The sequence below is a fragment of the Chinchilla lanigera genome, unplaced genomic scaffold (genome assembly GCF_000276665.1).
Source record: "Chinchilla lanigera isolate Chin_1 unplaced genomic scaffold, ChiLan1.0 scaffold00009, whole genome shotgun sequence".
In the NCBI taxonomy this organism is placed as follows: Eukaryota; Metazoa; Chordata; class Mammalia; order Rodentia; family Chinchillidae; genus Chinchilla; species Chinchilla lanigera.
In genome coordinates, this window is record NW_004955410.1 from 34,046,609 (window position 1) to 34,067,813 (window position 21,205).

At 36.5% G+C, this 21,205-nt stretch overlaps 1 protein-coding gene across 1 annotated transcript in view; it reads right to left on the reverse strand.

Moving 5' to 3' along the window:
• Exoc4 (exocyst complex component 4) overlaps positions 1-21,205 on the reverse strand; it is a 734,966-nt gene that overhangs the window by 108,784 nt on the left and 604,977 nt on the right. The window contains exon 14 of the mRNA XM_005377540.2: positions 1,816-1,994. Coding sequence (XP_005377597.1) covers positions 1,816-1,994 — 179 coding nt within the window. The remainder of the gene's footprint in view (positions 1-1,815; positions 1,995-21,205) is intronic.

A 21,205-nucleotide genomic window follows, 5' to 3' on the forward strand; every position in this document is an offset into this window, starting at 1 on the left:
TACAATTGTTCATTTTGCAATTAGCGGAGAGAAAATTCGCTCTTTCTTTTTTTGGGGGGGGGATAGGGGTATGGATTAGGTCTAGGAGATAAAATGGGTTCTTTCAACTACCATTTGTGATAGAATTGACTGCTCTTACAGGATTATAAAAGTCAGAGGGGCCTTTCCAGGGTACCTCTATACGTAGTTTGCGTAAATGTAATACTGTGCCCAAACTACCCTTACTAGGTACATACATTTCCTAATCTTACAGATTTCTGAGAGTAATTTTACCATCAGAAAAAAGTAATATTTTAAGTAAAATGTATCAAAATAAAAGTACAGCCAGGTGGGACGGTGTGTACCTGTAATCTCAGCTACAAGGTAGACTGAGGCAGAAGGATGCAAGCTCGAGGCCAGCCTGCACAACTTAGCAAGATTCTGTCTCAAAATAAAAAATAAAAAGCATTAGAAGTATAGGTTAGTGATACAACATCCCTGGGTTCTATCTCCAGAAATACAAAATAAAATGAAAATTAAAAAATGCAGTATACATGAAATTCTTTTATGAAGATTGTTAAAGCAGATTATCCGATCTCCCTTACAAGCTCATTCTCTCAGTCCCTTGTTCTCACCATGTTTTGATCTTCATATGGGGCCACAATCACCCTGAGACCATGTATGCAGTCCGCCTTCAAGGGACTTCTTGACTCTGGCTGTGGGGCTTGTATTTCCCGAAAGAGTTTACCCCTGTGAATTTCAGTCACTATTCTTCCTTCTCTAGGCTGGAATCATGGTTAATCAAATAATGGTAACTTCTCAAAGGACAGTGGTAATAAATAACTCACGCCGAAGTCACAGTCTAAATAGAGTAAGCATTTTCTTTCCTGTAATCATCTGACAATTAACCCTCATAGGAAATTCAAAGCTGATTTCACTGTTTTCTTCTTCCTGCTGATGCTCTGCTTTTTAATATCCCATTTCCATCTCTATTCATGCATCTGAACCTGATTTTTCCTTTATTTTTTCTTCCCATCAGTTTTTCTTGGCTTTTATTTTAACAATATCATAAATATTCCTGAAGTAATACTTTTAAAAAGTTATTTATCGGGGCTGGGGATTTAGCTCAGCGGCAAAAGCGCCTGCCTGGCAAGTGCAAGGTCGTGAGTTCGGTTCCTGGTACCGGAGAAAAACCAAAAAAAAAAAAAAAACAAAAAAACAAAAAAAAGTTATTTATCTTACAGTTATTAAGTCTTATATGCATTAAAGTTTTAAAATTGTTTTTGAGTTATTGGTCCTTGATAGAAAAGGAAGTTTCTAATTCTCATTTCATACCCCATTCCTTAATATCCTTGAAATATTTGTTATCTCTCAGCAATCTCTTTTCCAAAATAATTGTTGTCCTCATAACCTTTACTTTCTAGCACCTTAATCACTTTCATTATTCTCTTTTTAGACACTTTTTCTAAGCGTGGCTCTGTCTCAAGTTAAAATGAGAACACAGCTGTGCACTCAGCCTGAGTGAAACACTGCTGCCCCCGAGAAGTTGCCGTAGTACCTTCTGCTCTTGACGCAAGGTGGTTGGAGCTGACATAACTTTATGTTGCTTGGGTTTAGAATCAAGCTATGTTAACACGAGCCTTTCTTGGCTTCCCACACCCCCCTCAAGGGAAACTCAGGTTAGTTCCTTCCCAAGAATCTGAAGTAGAGGATACATAACCAGATTCGTTTGACAACCTGGACATGTGCCCATCCAGGGACAGGTGCGTGCACACGCGTCAAACGAAAGCAAGTTCCTCAATCATCTCTATAACTGCTGCTTTACTAGAAACTTACTCTGAGATGTAGAAAGGTTGGAGAAAGCTGACTTTGTTCGGCCTGCCAACCATTCCAGGCTTTCATGCATGTTAGCCAAGGCTTTGAGGTCACTGACGTCACGGAGGATGTCTTGTGGAGGGATTAATTTATCACCCAGGTTTCCAATTAGAACTTCAGACTCCTTGCCAAAGGCTGCCCTGAAAAAAAAAAATCAGATCCATATTTCACTTGCAGCATGGCAAAGGGAAAGGCAGGCAACACTTTTTAAGGCATGCCAAGCAGAATGATTGTTTTAATCACTATTTCATGCATGCTCTTTTCCCTAGGTTTAACTTTGCTAGAAAACTGTTAATGCCTGCTTAAAATTATTCCTGTAGGTGAAAGAGTTATTGAAAGAAGAAAAAACTGACCCCATTGGTGAATGATCAGCGGGAATCAGTATGGGCTTGAATGATACAATGACAGTCCCCAGGGTTGGCTTCTATGCTACTCTCTTATGGATTATTTCCTAGTTTCTTCTCCAGCTATGCAAGCTGATGAAGTTAGGGTGCCAAATATGTATATGATTTTCAGATTATTGTAATAAAAATGGAACAACCAAGTTAATCTGGTGGCTAGAAAGTATTTTAAGATAGTAAAAAACAGACAGTACCCTGCCTTTTTAGGAGAGCTTATAGCTGAGATAGATGAAAGGTTTCATTCATTTACTTTTTCAAGAAAAGACCCGAGACAAACTATAAGCATTAAAGTATTCATCATTTGGAAAAAGAAACCAATCAATGCCAGGATTCTTCTGCTAACTGGAAAAACATTGAGTGGGTTTCACATAGAGCCTAGTATCTTCCAAATGTTTTTCAGAGGTTCAAAATTCAAGTTACATGGAGTTACGAAGGACAAAGCTGGAGAACACATGGCACAGCTACTGTGCAGACAAAGGACAGAGGCTGGGAAAGTGAACTACTTTGTCTACAGAATACACAAGTGACGGGACTGGGGCTCAGGCTGCCTAGTTTCAGTAGGTCTCTTTCAAAAAGAGAGGGCCGAAATGAGAACTGGTAATTGTAGATGGTAGACATGTCTTTTCAGGAAAGTTACCTGGGGTAGACAGGTGGAGCAAATGCTGGAGGAGGACACAAGAGGAACCTGGAGTTTTCCCAGGGCTTTTAAACCTCAAAACACCTTAAGTGAGAAGATAGACAAAGGCTTCATTTAAGTAGAAAGCTCAAATTGGGTCTCAAGCAAGCAGTGACTAGTAACAGGTGAAATAGTCAGAAAGATGCTTAATTGACACACAGGCACTTAGTATGCAGCACTGCAGCAGATGCCTAATGTTAAGAAAAATTACTGCTATGAATTAAATGCTTACTAAAAATGTTTCTGTCATGAAGTAGCAACTCACGACTAACCTTATTTCAAGAGAGTTATCTTTTTATTTTTTAAAATATTCTTTGTAACTGTTCTTACTACTCGTTTGCAGAATGTGATGACTGCATTCATTGTGAGCAACTGGAACACGTACACAACACACCTTAATTCCTTTTTCTCTTCTCCCCTCTCCCCGCGCCTCTGAGGGGCATGGTTATGGAGGTAATAAAGTGCAGTGGGCTGCACAAATGCAATTGGTGCAACAAATCTCATCTACCATCTTGCACAAGATCTTGGGATGGGGCCCCAACGCTGCATTTGTAACTAACTTCCAAGTAATAAAAGGCTCTTTGTTTTGAGTCGCAAGGGTGAGAACACAGGCTTCAAAATGAAGAAAACTTGGGTTTGAATCCTGAATCTGGCATTTGCTGTGGGATGCTTTTTAACTTCCTTGAGCACTGCTGTCTGGGTGTTATTACTGATGAAATAATGGAAGGATTGGATGATTTCTGAAACTTTTTTATTGGAAAAACTTAAATAATAATAAAAATAGAGAAGAGTGCAACAAACTGCTATGTGCTGATTGCCCAGTTCAGCTATCAGCCATCCATAATAAATCCTGTTTCCTCTGCCCTCACCACTACCCTCATCAGTGCAGGGTGAAGCAAATCATTCAGGTGATGCTCTTAAGTATGTAATACAGTGCTTGGAACTTGGTCAAAGCAAAGAAGTTGTAGCTGATATTTTTCTCAGGTCTGTTAAGATGGCTAGTTATTTAGAGTCAACCCAAGGGATGTGATGATGAATAAATTTCAATAGATAAGCGTGAGCAGGAGGAAATAAGTTAGATCCTAAAGTAGTTTTTTAAATTCAACCACGTAACACCATAATGTATGTCACTGTATCCCACAGAATCTCCTAGATATAAAGTACTGTGACAGAAACAACTAGCTGCCAATCCAGTACTCATTACCCTAGGTCTTCCTCATAAAAGGACCCTAATATTGTTGGAGTCAGCAATGTGTCCAGCTTAAAAACAAAAATGAAACAAGATATCCTGCTAAATTTCCCTGCCTCTCTTGCAGATGTGGTGCTCCATGACTTGTGAACTGAAATCACCTGAGACTGCCTGTGCCTTTGCCATGCATAGAATGCAATCATAGCAACTGAGCTGCAGTAGCTCTTCTCAAACATCAGTTGACCTTGAGCATCGAAGTCAGTGCTGAGAATAATGGAGCTAAGAGATAAGAGATGGACACACTGATGACATCATGGAGCTGTGACACAGTCCCAGTCAATATGCTTCTGGGCTTCATGTCACAGAAGAGAAAATGAAACCCTCTTTGTTTAAGCCACTGTTACTTCAAGTTTCTGTTGCTAGCTGCTAAATGTAATTTCTCACTGACACAATCTTCTAATTAGCATAAGTGATGTCATCCTCAGGAAACTTTCTCTGAATTTAGATATCTCTAAAATCCAGTCACTGGGAAAAGCAAAACTATGTCTCTCCCATAATTTGAGGCCAGAAGACATTTATAATATCTTCCCCTGGGCTGTCACTCAGTCAAGTTGTAAATATTTAGTTTTCTTAATCTGCCCTCATGTATCAACTCTTCCAGTCCCTTAATCATCTTTGATAGATATAACACAAAAAATGCCTCTGAGCTGGGTAGTTAAAAAGCAACAGGGGAGGCAAACAGCTTTGAAAGCCAGGCTTGAAGCCATTTTTATGCATGTAGGTGTAACCCTGGGTAGAATGTGACAATCAAGACAAATGTTATTATGTAGAAGTCTAATCCGAGGTGCAGAGATGTGTGGGCCCCAGGCATGTCTGCGCTTTGCTTCTAGCGCTAGATGCCGATCCCATTTCCCTTTGGCTCACTGAGATTTGCTTAACCTCCTCAGACGGGAGAGCAACAGACTGAGAAAAATACAAACTGCCTCATGTTGAATACATAGCAGACATCTCATTTGACAGGAATCCATAATCACCCCCTAACAACCTGGAAAAAGCACAGAAACCATGACAGTGAGGATAACTGATTGACAGCTATAACCATTTCACACAAAAAATGATTCCTTCGAGGATTTGTGTGTGTGAAAGAGCTTGGTGGAAGGTTTTTATGTGTTATAATAACCTTAAAGTAATGGCTTGAGCTGCTTGACTACAGGTTTTTTCTAAGCCTTTTGATTTATTAAATTGTAGCATATCCACATTATGAAAAACTATGAAGTCATTAGAAATTACATGGTAAAGAATACTTGAAGAAGAATGTTTGATATAGCTTATTTTTAGCCACTGACATACAGTTGAATTAAACAACTATTAAACTGTATGCACTGTATCATACGTATTATTTTCATCATTAGAAAATAATTGTATATATATGACCTGAAGAAAAGATTGGATCTCAGTATACCAAAAATGTGAACTGTGTGACTGGATCAAGCTTTGTGTTTTTCTGTACTTTTCAAATTTTCTTGTTTTAAATTTTCTTTTATTTTTATTTTAAAAATTTAAAAAACAAAGCAACAATGAAGACAAAATCAAAACAACACAAAAACAACAAAAACGATACATGACCTCAAAACAAAATGATAGGAATTAATAGCGGTTGCTACATTACATACTGTTATCTTCAATGAAGTTGCTCAGTCCACCAGACATAAGAATGTAAGATTGATCAAACAATCAAAGACAGTAAGGAGTAATAAATAACAACAAAAAAATTCAAATTTTCTTTTAAAAACAAGTTGATTTTTTAAATAAAAGAAATACTTCAAATCCAACCAAACATGAGAAAACATTCAAGTGGGTACTTTACAATTTCCAGCATGAAAAACGGGAGGACAGGTACTAGAGCCAAGCTGGGAGGTGACAGGCAGCTGGCCTGAACCTGTGGCTCTCAGACTGCTAAGGATGCAGTCAGTCACTGTCCCCTGTAAGGTATCTCACTAGCAGAATGACTACCCTGCAACTGGACTAGAACTATTTCCACTTTTTAGATCTGAATTTTTACAGTCTTCATCTTCTGCTTATTATGAAAATATATTACATAATGAAGACTATGTATTTTTGAGAGCCGCAGACAACAGTCTAATCACTGTGCTGAGAGGAGGAAGTAAGAAACTCAGACACTCAACTCATTGCCCCGAGATAATCTCACGTAGCCAAGAACAAAAAGAAGAACTAAAAACTTGTAGGTTTTAAGTACTGAATCTCATATAAAGAGCCATCTTCATAACTAGCTGGCCAATAAGCTCACACAAAAGCCTACAAAAACTGAAGAAGACTGTTAAACCTGCTAAGCTTAATTTTTACCATACAATTAAAAAAATTTTTTAAAGAGCTTGATCTGATAAGAATTGACTTGAGAATTTTGCCAAGAGTGTGAAACCTGTTTAATTTTACCATACAATTATAATCTTGGGTCTATCTGACAAGAATTCATTTAAGAAATTTGCCAGAGAGGCACAAAATTGTCCTTTTAAATAGTTCTATTATCCATGAAAAGAAGGCAAAAAAAATCTGCATCTTCAGTAGACTACATGAAATTATGAAAGGAACGTCATAAATGATTTCAAAGTGATCGATTTGCAGAGCTTGCCTTATCTGACCAGCAAATGCATTCTGACCTATTCTCCTCTCACCCTGCCCCCATCCCCAAATCTTCTACCACTGTTTTCTGTTGCTGAGCCCACACCTGAGATCACTGCTCAAGAAGTTTACGACACACTGCCTGAACGGTGAGTTACGGTGACCCAGAATGGAATCGGGAAGGACAAGGACTGGTTCCAATGGCAAAGCAGGAGCACAGACACTTCACATCATGGAGCGGGCAGTGCTGTACTCACTCGTACATGTAACAGACACTGGATATGGAACTGCCTTCCTTGTCTGAAACATTTCTGCCAGCACTGTCAGTAGAGCTACTCGAGGTCTTATTCACAATCATGGTATCCCATTCAACAATGTTTCTAACCAAGAAACTTATTTTACAGCCAGATGAGGTAAGGCTCAAAGTCCCAGAATTTCCCTTTCTTGGTGTATGTCTAGCCATGCACATGGAGTTCTATGGACAGCGGTAGAATGGCTGAGGCAGAATTCAGCTGTGACATAAGTTAGGAAACTACTTACAGAGCTGAAGAACTAAAGTATTTTGACTCAGAGACCAGTATATAGGGCTCCTACCCACGAAATAGCAAATATGGAAATGAGAACCTGGGAACACAGCATTAAAAGTAGAAAAGGCCCTCTCATTAGTAATACTACTCATGGAAGTTTTGATCTTTCTTTGCAACTTTGGGCTGAACTGGCCTGGTGCTATGTAGTAAGGAACATTTTCACTATAAGATATAACAATGATTGCATTCAAGTGGAAGGAGAGGTTGTCATCAGATCACTGGGGGCTTTTCACAGTACTCAACCAACAGGCAGAGAAAGACATTAGTGAACATCAGAATGCATGACCTGATTTTCCAAGGAAAAGTAAGTTGTTTCTGTGCAAGGAGGACTGTGCTGGATTCACTGGGACCCATTTTAGTACTGTGCTTCCATGTTCATAGCAAAGGTCAGAGAAAAACCATGGAAAACCAGTGAAGGCAGAGCCACGAAGCATTTAGGTCCTTAAGGACAAAGGCTAGGTTTAACACAAACAGGTAAAAAAATTCTGACCACTAGAGGTGCTGGCAAAGGGCAAGGGCATCATGTGATGAATGGTTGAATTAAGTGATAAATATTACCTACTTCCTTGTGAACAGTTACAGAAAAGAGGACTGCAACAGCCTTGCATTTTAATGCATATATTAAACATTGCTTTCTTCTTCTTTTTCTTTTTTTTTGCTTCATCTATTTTTTTATTATGGTCAAATATACATAGCTATATATTATATCATCATATAAAGCAATGGTTTTAAATTGATAAATTTAAATATACAATTCAATGACATTAAATACATGTACAGTGTTGTGCAATGATCCATTTCCAGAACTTTTTCATCATCCCAAACAGAAACTTTGTGCCCATTAAACATTACCTTTCCATTTCTTCCTTTCCCCAGCCCCTGGTAACTAGTATTATACTTTGTATCTTTGAATATGGCTAATTTCAGATACTTCACATAAGTGGAATAAGACAATATATGTTCTTTTGTATCTGCCTTACTTCACTAAGTATAATGCTTTTAAGGTTCATTTTGCTGTAGTAACTCAGAATTTTTTTCTTTTTGAAGGTCAAATAATATGCCATTGTATGTACACATCACATTTTGTTTATTCATTCATCAATTGATGGATAACTACTGTTTCTATATTTTGGCTTGTGTGAAGAATGCTGCTGTGAACACTGGTATATGCTAATCTATTACAGTCTCTGCTTTAAAATTGCTGTATGGACATCTAGAAGTGGAACTGCTGGATCCTAGGGCATGGCTTGACTTTTTGAGGAACAGCAACATAGTTTTCTACATTTTACATTCTACAAGGATTCCAACTTTTCATCTTTATCAGTATTTGCTATTTTCTGTTTTTCTTTTTAAATAACAGCCATCCTAGAAAGTAGGAAGCAATATTTCCTGTGGTGGTGGTGGTGGTGGTCCTGGCTTCATGTTGCTGCTGAGCTATGAGTATTCTTAATGTCCCCTGAGCTATGAGTATTCTTAATGTCCCCTGTTTGATTCTCAAATCCTCACTAATCTGTGTAATCAATTCTCAGCATTAAATTCCCTTTCAGGTAAATACTTAAAGTGGTTTTTATTGTCCATGATAGACCTTGATTGATACAGGACCTCGTAATGATATTTGACTATGTTTAATGACACTGGGAATTGATTAAAGTCTTTAGCAAGTGGATTAGCTAGTTCTGTTTTCTAAGTAGAAAAACAGAGACATGTTAAGGTGACCTTTTAAAAATCACTTAGGCACTATCTGGCAGAACTTAAAAAAGGTTGGGTCACCTACCTAGATTTCTAATAATACTGACTCCTTCTTATGACATGTGATAATGACACTTCTATTTAGCTTTCCCGCTTTCTACAACTGCTCAATCTTCAACTTTTTCAAAACCTAATTTTTCAGTGTCACAAGTAATGGGATAGTACAATGCTGATGGGTTCTTCAATCAGGTTTTCAAAACCTTTTTCCAGAATGATCTTAACTAATCCCTCATATACAGAAAGTAATAAAATTGTTCATTTACTTTGTTTGTTTGTTTGTTTTTTGGTTTTTCGGTTTTTTTCCGGTACCAGGAACCGAACTCACGACCTTGCGCTTGCCAGGCAGGCGCTTTTTGCCGCTGAGCTAAATCCCCAGCCCCTGTTCATTTACTTTAATTACAACATTATTTTTTCCTCCTAGAAAGTGCTGAAACTCATGACTAAGCCTGCCCTTCAAAGGTCTTCACGCATTTGCATTTCCTGATACACTCTGCCATGTGAGTAGCTGTTTTCACAATGTGCAGAGTAGGGAGGAGGGCACAGGTCCTTAGTGCGTTCTTTGCAAGTAAGTTGCAGATAGGAAAACATCAATAACTTTTCTTCCTTGTTCTGCTCAGACTCAGAATAATATTTATTTTATTTTTTTATTAGCTGAAAGGAAATTGGGGTTTCTACTTATTCAGATATGAAGGCATGAGAAATTAACCATGACTGCCATTAAGATGTATGTAGGCGGTACTAGATTGCCTGCTTGTGACTTTAAATCAGCTTGGTTAGTGGGACAGGCACAAACCCGACTTATGATGTTCTGTATACATTAAACCTTATACTTAACACAAACCTCCTACTCTGTAGCCCTGAATGACTATGAATTTACTTTCTGCTTCTATGGATTTACTCTTTCTGGACATTCATATGTAATTCCTCACCATATATATATAGAGTATGTGGTCTGTTGTGGTTACCTTCTTTCACTTACCTTATTTTCAAGGTTCATTTATGTTCAAGCATGTAGTAGCAGTTCATTTATTTTCTTATTGCTAAGTATGGCCCATAATATGTATAAACCACATTTATCCATTCATCAGGTGATGGACACTTGGTTAGCTCCTACCTTTAAGTAATTATGATAATGCTATGAACATTCACATACAATTTTTTGTGTGGATGTGTGTTTTCATTTCTCTTGGGTGTACATATCTAGAAGCAGTATTACTAGATTACATAATAACTCTATCTATCTTCAAGCTTTTAAGGAATAATAGACTATTTTCCAAAACAGCTGTACTATTTTACATTTCCTACTGGTATACAAGCATTCCAAATTCTCTACAGCCTTGTCAACATTTGTTATTGTTTGCCTTTTTAAATTGTGGTTACCCTAGTCGATGTGAAGTACTATCTCCTTGTGTCTTTGATTCACATTTTCCTGATGGCTAGTGATTATTCCATGTGCTTATTAACCATCTATGTATCTTCTTCACAGAAATCTCTATGCTTATTACTATCTGTCTTCTTTAGAGAAATGTCTATTGTAATTTTTTGTTCATTTTAACTGTGTTCTCTTTTAACTATTGAGTTTTAAGAAATTCTTTAGCAGATATTTACTAGGAATTCGTTTTTCACCTGGCCCTGTCCTGGACCCTGTGCTGTTTTAAAGCCACTCCAGTAATAATAAGCACACTCTAGTGCTCTTATTATTTTTTTTTTTTTCCGGTACTGGGAATCAAACTCAGGACCTTGTGCTTGCCAGGTGCTTATACCACTGAGTTATATCCCCAGCCCGTGACTTCAGTTTTTAAATAACATTTCTAAATAAAACAAATCAGGATTCTGAGGAGAATGGCGGAGTCCATATATGGAAGGAAAAATACACGATAAGCATAGGAAACCTGTTGTATGACCAGTAATCAAAGATAAATCAGGTCAAGGTCAGGTATCTGAGACAATGTGAATCTCTAAAATGGTAAAAGTAATAGTGAATTCTGTTTTTAGTCATGATAGAGAAACTGGTTTGGAATTATTTCTCTCACTGCAGGCTCAGAATAAAACTTCATCTAATAATTAAGTAAGAGTTCACATGCTGAACAGGAGGCAGCAAAACACTGTGAACCCTGGGGCGAGGGAAAGCAGTGAAGTAAACACCACCCCAGCATACCATCTGGTGGCGTTATCTACACCACAGTGCAAACTTATATGTATATATGTATATATGTGTGTGCATATATATTTTTATATACACAATGTAAACATCAATGTGTATATATATGTATATAAAAATATAGTACATGAAATACATATTTGCATTGAATATGTATGCACTATGTATATGTGCACACGTGTATATCTCTTATAGATAATGAATAGATCACTGGACAACAGTAGAATATACATTCATTACAGTTATACCTGCAGGAGATCTCAAGATAGATCACACTCTGGGCCATTACCATAACAAATATACGTTAATGAACTGGATTAATTTCAGAGTGGATCATCTGACCATAAAATAATTAAATTACAAATCAATATCAAAAAGGTATCCAGAATGTCTCTGAATGCTTGATATGTGAGCAACACATGTTTGAATAATTTGTGGGTCACACAGGAAATCATAAAGAAAAACATTTTGAATTGAATGGTCGAGAATACAATGTATCAACATTTGTGGGAAACAGCCATTTTCCTTCACTGGTGCATAGTCTATGGCTGCTTTCATACTATAGCAGTACAGCTAAGTACTTAAGAAAGAGATTAAATGGCTCACAAAACCTAGAATATTTATGGTTTGTCCCTCTATAGAGTCAACCAACTTTTGCCTTACATAAACTGATAAAAAAGTGAGGAAAACACATTACCAATGTTAGAAATTAAATACAGGCCACTACTACAGATCCTATAGACATTAGAAAGATAGCAAAGGAATGTTTTAACCCATAGTATCAATGACTTCAGTAATTTAGATCACATGAATAAGTTCCTTAAAATACACAATTTGCAAAATGGATATACAGGTAGTAGAAAATACAAATGCTATTATATATGAAATAGCAAGGAAAAGCCTCTCAAAATGAAAAGTCCAGCCACAGATGGCTTCATTAATGAATTCTGCTAAGCACTTAAAGAAGAAATAATACTAGCATTCCCCTCACCCTTTTAATTTGGCCCTAGGGACTGAACTCACAGCTATCACACTGAGCTATATCTGCAGCTCTTTTTTATTTTAGAACAGGGTTCTGCTAAGTCAGTAAATTGCCCAGGCTGGGGTCAAACTTAAAATCCTTTTGCTGTAGCCTCACAGAGTACTGGGATTGCAGGCATGCATCACCATGCCTTGCAATACTGCTCTAATAACCCTTACAGAATATAAAGATCAGGAAAAGTGCTGGCAAGAATGTGAAGTACTGAGGACTCTCTTGGAGGTTTCAAATAAGGTTAAACATACCCTGGTATGATCTGACAATTCTACTACATAATTGTCCAAAAGAATAAGCACATATGGGGACAAAAAATTTCACCAGGATTAATGATCAATACCATATCAGTAGTAGCAGTTTCATGAACACAACTCACACACCCATTAACAGATGATTGGAAAAACAAACTGCAGAACAGTGTATCCAAAAGTAGTATGTAATTCAACTGTCAAGTTCTGATAATATTGTTAGCATTGATGAAACTCAAACCATATTCTGAGAGAAAAAAGCCTCACACAAGAATATGAACTGTGTGATTCTATTAATAAGAAATTCTAGAGTAGGCAAAACTAACCCATGGTGATGAGATCAGAACAGTGGTTTCCTCCTAGGGAAGAGGCAAGAGGAATCTTTCTGGGTAATGGATGTGTTCTCTGTTGACTGTGGGTATAGGTTACATGTGTAATTTCCCAAAACTCATCCAACTGAACATTAAGACCTGTTATATTTACTGTATGTAAATTATAGCTTAATAAAAAATTAAAAAGAAAAAAGAGGGTGATGATTATAAGGCACTGAACGTTTTAAAAATGCATGTGCACAACGTTAGTGAGCGAGAATGAGGGAGAGGCAGAAGGAGAAAGAGGGGAGGGAGGTGGAGTAAAAGCTCTTTACATGAAGAATATCAGAGAACGTCTCAGACAAGGCTTATCAAAAGGATGCTCAATGTATTAGTGAAATGTTAGAATGAGTAAACTCACACTGTCTTATGGCATAAACTCATGGATTTTAAAAACAGTAACAGAAGGAACTAAAAGTATCTTTTCAAAGAGGAAGCCTGGCAGTCACTACCTTAACCAATGGTTACACAAGGCTTTGCCAGGGGCAGCACAACCAGGCTGAGGTGAGGTGAGGTGATGTGGTGGGAAGTATGAAATATTACCTATGTCATGTTCATGACAGAAATGGTCACACTGGATATAAGCATGAAGAATTGCCAGATGATTCAGGTTTTACTTGGCCTCTAGTCTAGCCTGGACATTTACCCAAAGATTCCACATCGTGTAAAAGAGAAGGACTTGATGAGACTGTTTCAGATTAGTAGAAGCTAAAGAGATAAAACATAATGTGTTTTATATAAAACATAACATTAGATAAAGTCTAATGTTAAAACATAATCTTTTTTATCTTGACTGCATCCTGGATATTTTAAAAATCTAGGTGACATTTCTGAGGAGTAATTGGGGAAATACAACTATGGACTATATGTTGGATAAAGTTTTGAATGAAGGTTGATTTTGTTAGGTGTGGTGTGGTTAGCAGAGTAACAAGATGTCCATATCTTCACTGCAAAAAACTACACTATTTTAAATGGAAAGGAAATTTACAGATGTGATTAAAGTTAAGAACCTAGAGATGGGGAGATTACCCTGGATTACTTGGTATATCAAGTCTAATTATATGCTCCTTAAAAGTGGAGACCCTTTCTTGACCGTGGTCAGGGAATGAGATGTTATCTTGGAAGAAGGGTCAGAGAGATGTTCTGTGCTCACTTCAAAGATGGAAGCAGACCACAGACCAAAGAAGGAGGCTGAACATTAGAAAGTGGAAAGCTAAGGAAACGCATTCTTTCTCATATACTCCAGAAAGAAATCCAACGCTGCAGATACCCTGACTGTAGCCTACTGAGATTTATGCGCTACATTTCCCAACCACAGAAGTATAAAATAACAAATCTGTGTTGTATTAAGCCACTATGTTTATGGTAATTTGTTAGAGTGTCAACGTGTCTGTTTGTCTGTCTATCTATCTATCTATCTATCTATCTAGAGCCAGGATGTCATCTATCTATCTATCTATCTATCTATCTATCTATCTATCTATCTATCTATCATTCTGGAGCCAGGATGTAGCTATCTAAGATGTCTTTGTTCTTGGGAGATGTATGCCGACTGCTTAAGAGAGAAAGGTCATTATACCTATAGTTTACTTTTGGATGGTTTGGCAGATGGAAAATTGGGTATGTATCTGAGAGAGTAGATCGGGTATGGCAAGATGTGAACATCAAATCTAACTAAGGTAGCATACGCTGTACGCATTGTACTATTGCAGCAGTTTTGTGAGTTTTAAAATTTTCAAATTTCAAAAGAAAAGGATTAAGATCAGGGAAAAAACTCAGAAGTGAGAAAAATACAAGAGCAATTACTGGGCCTTTATAAATTACTATCTCTTCTACCTCTACTCAGAATTGTTCCTAGGCAGCAAGCAGTCTCCTGGGAATCACTTGCTACAGAGATCCTTTGACAGTGCTCTATAAGTTTCTAACCAGTGTGTTGATTTTCTGGAAATGAAGGTATTGCACAAGGTATAATATAACATGAATCATAAAAAAATTGATGCACCAAATCAAACCTTGGGCAATATTGTCAAAGCAATCAGAACTCTTGCAAATTCTTTCTGCCCTTCTCCCTTCAGATCTCGAGAGATAAAATGCAGAATGATAGTTATGTCTGACTGTTTAATCCATGAACACACAAATGCACATTTTTTGCCAGTCTTTCTGTCTTTGTACCAGTATTTTGGACTTGTGCTCTTATTTATGAGCAAATAGCGGTTATTGTGGAATTCTTCCTTTCCAGAAGAAAAAGGCTAAAGTTGTCAAGGGTACAGCAGGAAAAGGTCTAGAGACTAAATTGCCGGTCCCATTCTACTAAAGGCCACTTTTCCACAATGTGGGCTTCCTATCAGAAACAAAGACATGAAAGTATCATCTCAAAGGAACTGAGTTGGTAGCAAAATACCAGGGTTCAACCAGTTAGTTTTCAACTAGAGACCATTTTTTGTTTTAGAGACCATTATTTTAATGACAGGACAATGTAGGTAACTATGAAGTAAGTTCAAATGCATTATTGTGGGAGATTCATTGTGCTACAAAACAATCTGTTCCTATTTGATTCAGACCTGAATAATAGATACGAAAAGAAATTCTGTGAAATTTTCCTATAATTATAGCTTTATTTTAAATTGCTATTTTCTTCCCTAGCGCTACCACTTTAGTTCTTTTTAATATTATTAACAATACTGTATAGTCTATGCAGTAAATAGTTTTTTATTTTGATTAATTTCCAATTGCTAATTTAAAACTACAGCTCAGATCTTAGGTAAACAGTTAAGTATTTGTACTATATATCTGAAAATTCCTACACTACTCTTTCTCTTAACACCATTATCTACATAAACATTAGTACATTAATGTAAACAAACATGCATTCAATAAGTGTTTACTAAATGACTCTTATACTCATTCATTCTATGCTTGTCATTTAATTCTAGAAAAGTGATATTCATTAGGCACTCTGGTTACGAACACCACACCTTTGGTATTAGTGTTGAATCCTGATTTGATCTAGGAACTTGACAGTTTCAAAACCTATCTGTTTTTATGACCAATGCTTTTCTGGAAACTTCATCAGAAAATAGTACTCATTGAAGAATTAACCAAATCTTCTCATAAAACATCTCTATAATTGAAGGCTGTCTTTCTGAGATATCAAATAAATGACAAGCATTTACAAAACTATGCTCTAAATGTAAGCTTCCTAAAACACGAAACTTTATAGTAACTAAAACTAGGAAAAATTATATTCAGAGTTTGACGAAATGGTCAGAATACACTAGGAGTATTCATTATATACAGAGTTCTAATCTATTCCAAATTATATGTGCAAGACAAAAACACAACTTTATTGGACCTTAAATATAACTGAAGGTTTTATTTTGGTTTTGGTTAAAACAAACACTGGTGTGTGCATGTGTGCGTGTGCACACACACAATAATTATTTAAAAAAGTAGTACACAATAACTCTGTAAGTTCTAGACTCACAGTTGGTGCTGGCAGATGAAGAGATGGAGGTGCACAGAGAATCAGTATCAGAGTGGGGCAAAAACCAGGGCTCAGTCTCAGGGTTTTCTCCACAGTTTGTGTAGTGCTCTTTATTTGGAATAAGTTGATGAATATACTGACATATTCATGGATGAAGAGAGTCAAAAATTCCTTCAAAATTGATACTGGTGACAATACACATTAAGCTAAAATTGTGAAAGCAGCATATAACTGACAGACTGATGGCTCCAGCTAAGAATTATGGTATACAGACTCAACTTGGAATAAAGCTGCTTTGACATGCTCTGGGATGCATCTTCTAAAGCTAAGTCACTCAAATGAGTTTGGCCACTACATTTCCATCATAGATAATGTAAAGCAGCACCACACACAAACAATTAAGTACAAGTTGTTTCTTTACTTCCTGTGACTTCTTCGAGGTATGCATTTTTCTATCAAGAGTAACAGTGAGTTATGTATTCATTGAAATAGCAATACTTTATCATCAGAAACATGTTTTAAGCTTCAAAAGATTATCAATATAGGATTAAAGTAAAAAAAGTAAAAAAAAATATAGGATTAAAGTGATAATCACTTACTATAAATTGAGCACATGTGTAATATATTAAAAGTCAAATTTATAGAGCATTGAACACTTTCTTCTGAGTATTCTATATTATCGACTATCTCTAATTGTCATACAGTCCTTCTGAAGAATCTACATCTGTTAAGAGTAGAAACACTAAACTAATCTTAAGCAAGAACAACTAAGTATAGATCTTTAAGGCAGCTCTCTTAGAATAGAGAAGAGATGAGGAATACGTGGGGGCCTTAGGAGAGACATACAAAAAAAGATGGAAATTTTGGCAGCAAAGTGAGATATTCATAGAAATGAGTGAATGCATTGAGTAAAACTGGTAGAAAACTGGAAAGGAATTAAGATTTTTTTTTAAGGATAAAAATGTTAGAATGCATGTACTGGTGAAGAAATAGTGAATTGGCAGTAGATATTAACAGGGAGTGGGGATGTATGAGATTCTTTAAGGCAAGTACAATTTTGATATCCAAGTAATAATTACCCATGGTTAAATAACCTATTCTGATGAACACTGATATCCTGTCCTACTCTATGCTAGATTCAGTCCTGTGTCCCAGAAAAAAAAATGACATGCAATGTATTTTTTTAAAAAAATTACATTGTCTAAATTTTTTCAGTGATATATCTATATATCTATCTTGTTAAACAATCTGTTAAAACGGCTATGTATTAATGTATTAATCTTAGACATTTTATTTTTGTTCAATGGATGGGTGAAGATTTAGCTTTCCTGTATGCCTTCCCTTTAGCCCCAATTATACCTCCTTCCCCTTCCTATGGAGTTAGTTTTTCTATGGTTTTGTCTTCACATACTTACATATACTTTTACCTCCAGCAGCACCATTCACCTCATTTGTGTGACTTCCTCAGACTGTACCATCGAGACCAAGTGGGAAGGAGGGTGGCTGGCAGGAGGGGAGAAGATTTCTGGGAAGGGATACTGGAGGAGCTGCTACCTGAGCTCTATCTTGAAAGCTGAGCTAGGCAGGTAAAGGAGATGAGCTGGGATTATCAGAGGGCCTTCTGGGAAGGAGGAGTGGGACATGGGAAGCAGCGGGATAAGAGACCACGGTGGATGAGAAATCTGAGAATATTCAGTAGGGAAATAGAGTAGACGTGAACAACCAAGTGGTTTTTCATCATGTGGTGGAGAATTTCAGACTGCAGCAGAGGCAGAGCTGGGAAGAGCCTACAGCAGGCACAGGACTTGGCAGCAGTGGTTCTAGAAGTCTCACTGCTTGCCTTTGTCCTGTTCACTACACACTGTAGGCATTATAGGGTTCACAACAGGCATCCTGCCCGTCACCATCATGGCACAGGTTATCCTATCAACCTTGAGGGATGCCAGACTAAGAAAGATGGCAGTTTTATATCAAAACTCTAATGGAGAAACACAGAAGTGGGATTAAATGCAAACCTACATAAAATTATTAATTCCATGATCTCAACATAAAAAATGTGGTAAATGAAATACTAGTGACTTTTTAATAATATGAACAGGATTATAATTCTCAAATAGCTGTCTAGTGATGTAGCATTCATGCCACCTATAAGGGAGGTTTTAAGTTTGGGGTTTTTGTTATTGCTTTTCTCTTACTGCCAATGTTTTGCTAACAAGAGTTATATCATTTTGGTATAATAAGTGACTAATTCAGTCATCTCTTACAATTTTTTAAATTCTATCATCTTGAACATTAATACGTTTGTAGCTGAATTTCCAGCAATGACCTGTCTTTCTTGTTTAATTTTGAGATTTAAATCTGCTTCTCATCCTGACTTGCCTCACAATGACCCATCTCCATCCATGATCTTCAACTTGTTTAATTGAGGAGAAAAGGAACATTTTCTCTACCCTTGCACTTATTTAATATATTCATGTCTTCTGTTTCATCTTTCCTTTTATAATTACCTTTTTAAAGTCATACTAAGTACCCACAGATAGTGAAATAAATGTCTCCGTTCTAATGAAGGTTTTGTTCAAGATAGTTGGAGTCTTTTTCTCCTCTTCCATCACTTCTTTCATTTGCTCTTCCAAATTTATCTACAGACTCTTCAATACTGTAGCTAGGTGGACTGTTGTAACAGTTATTGCTTATATTATATAGAGAATTTTTGAAATTTCTAAGTGGAACTTTTTGGAAATAATTAATGCTACTTACCTCTATTTCATAATTCCATAAAACAATAAAAAGCCATCTTTTTTTTTTTTTTGGTTTTTCTCCGGTACCAGGAACCGAACTCACGACCTTGCGCTTGCCAGGCAGGCGCTTTGCCGCTGAGCTAAATCCCCAGCCCCCATAAAAAGCCATCTTAATGAACAAACATACCACTCATTTAATTTTCTAGACAAATGTCTGATGTTAGCAGAAAGTGATTTAAATATTAGACAAAACTATGATGATCAATGAACATGAAGGAATAGCTAAAAATTACAAAAATACACATTCTGATCCATTTTTAGACTGACTGACTATATAGTGTGCTGGCTTAGGTAGCCATACACCAAGGTTCAAATTCTAGCTGTGTCACTCAATGGCTGTATGAACTTGGGGAAGTTACTTACTTTCTTTGCACCTTGGTTCCCTCATTTGTCGAATGGGAATAATAACACTAGGAAACTCATAATATTGTACAGTGCTAAACAATGGTAACTCTACTGTTACAGCTGTTGGACTAGATTGCACAACCTATCCAGAGACTTAATTATCATTCATCTCTCTGCCTGCTATAGTTCAAGACTAATTCATAGGTTTTATGTATTATTTGACCTTTATTACCTGAAAACTATGGTTTTGGTCCTGCTAATCACATTAAGACTTTTTAAAGCTGACTCTAGAGAAATGATACTTATTCTTTGAAATTCAAGAGCCATAAGTGAAATACTTAAAGGTTTTGGGGGAGTCTTTTCTAATAGGTATGGCCTCCCTATCTTCAAAATAACCTTTCCCTGTCTCCTTTACCACCCCCCAACACCTTCCTCTTTCTGTTAAGTATACTTTCAAAAAGCAGGGCTACCCTGCATCAGTGATCTCAATATATAACACACACACACACACACACACACACACACACACACACGTGCACACACACATGTGCAAAGGCAATGGGTTGGAAAGTCTGCTTTCTGCTTCCTTGGGAACAAAGGCATATTTGCTATTTTTCTTTTTTCTTTTAATGCCCTGGCTTGACCTAGTTTTATCCCCTTTATTGAAAATTAAGCCTGGAAATAATACATTTTACTTTTTAGCTAAAAAAAAGCGAGAATAAAAAAGGGTCTCATTTAGCAATGAAGGGAACATAACCTTTATCCAATTCAAAGGGCACTGGATTCTATATTCATCTATGCACCGAATAGCATTCTGTGCTTTAAAAGATAATTATAGGAGGAAAGTGTGACTTTTCAGTCTTTTGGATTTTTTGTTTTATGGTGCTTTAACGGGCTAAATCAAGGCTCTCTGTTAACTCTACCATGTTGGAATATAAATTAAATAGCATTTTCTCTTACACAATTGTTTTAACTTCTAATCTGGATAGAGGATGTAACAGGTTAAGAGAAAAGAATCATGTACAAAATAAAACAGACTTAAAATCATTTCTCTTCTCTTAAAACAAACTAATTTGCTTTTCAAACCATGTATACATGCAAAATAATAAAACTGACAAATGTCTTGGGCGTAATGTTCAGTAAAAGAAACCAAGACACTATGAATAAACATATAAAATCAGAAGATAAGCATAACTAAGTTATGATTATAGAAATCAGACAAGTGGGTGATTTGAGTGAAGGCCTTTCAAAAAATTCTATTTTGATATGGGAGGTAGTTATATGGGTATAATCATATATATTTAATTGAGTAACATGTTTACAATTACACTTTACTTCATGTAAGTTGCACCAAAAATAACAATTGTATAATTTATTTTTCCTTCAAGCTTAAAATAGAAAATGATACAATTCAGTGAGCAAATCAAGAGTAAAAAAAAGCCATAACCTTAATTCTAGCTCTTTTAAATCAAAAGAATAATTATTTCCCAAGTTCGAATAAGTTATCTTCTAGAAAGTACTTCTAGCACAACTCTTAAGTTAATAAATATTTTTAAATGAGTACATTTAGAGAGAAAGTGGGGGATACGCTTATGCAGACCTCTTAAAAATCTGGCAAAATAATAACAGTAATTCTGTGAAACAGCAGAGTCTTGTGGCCTGAATT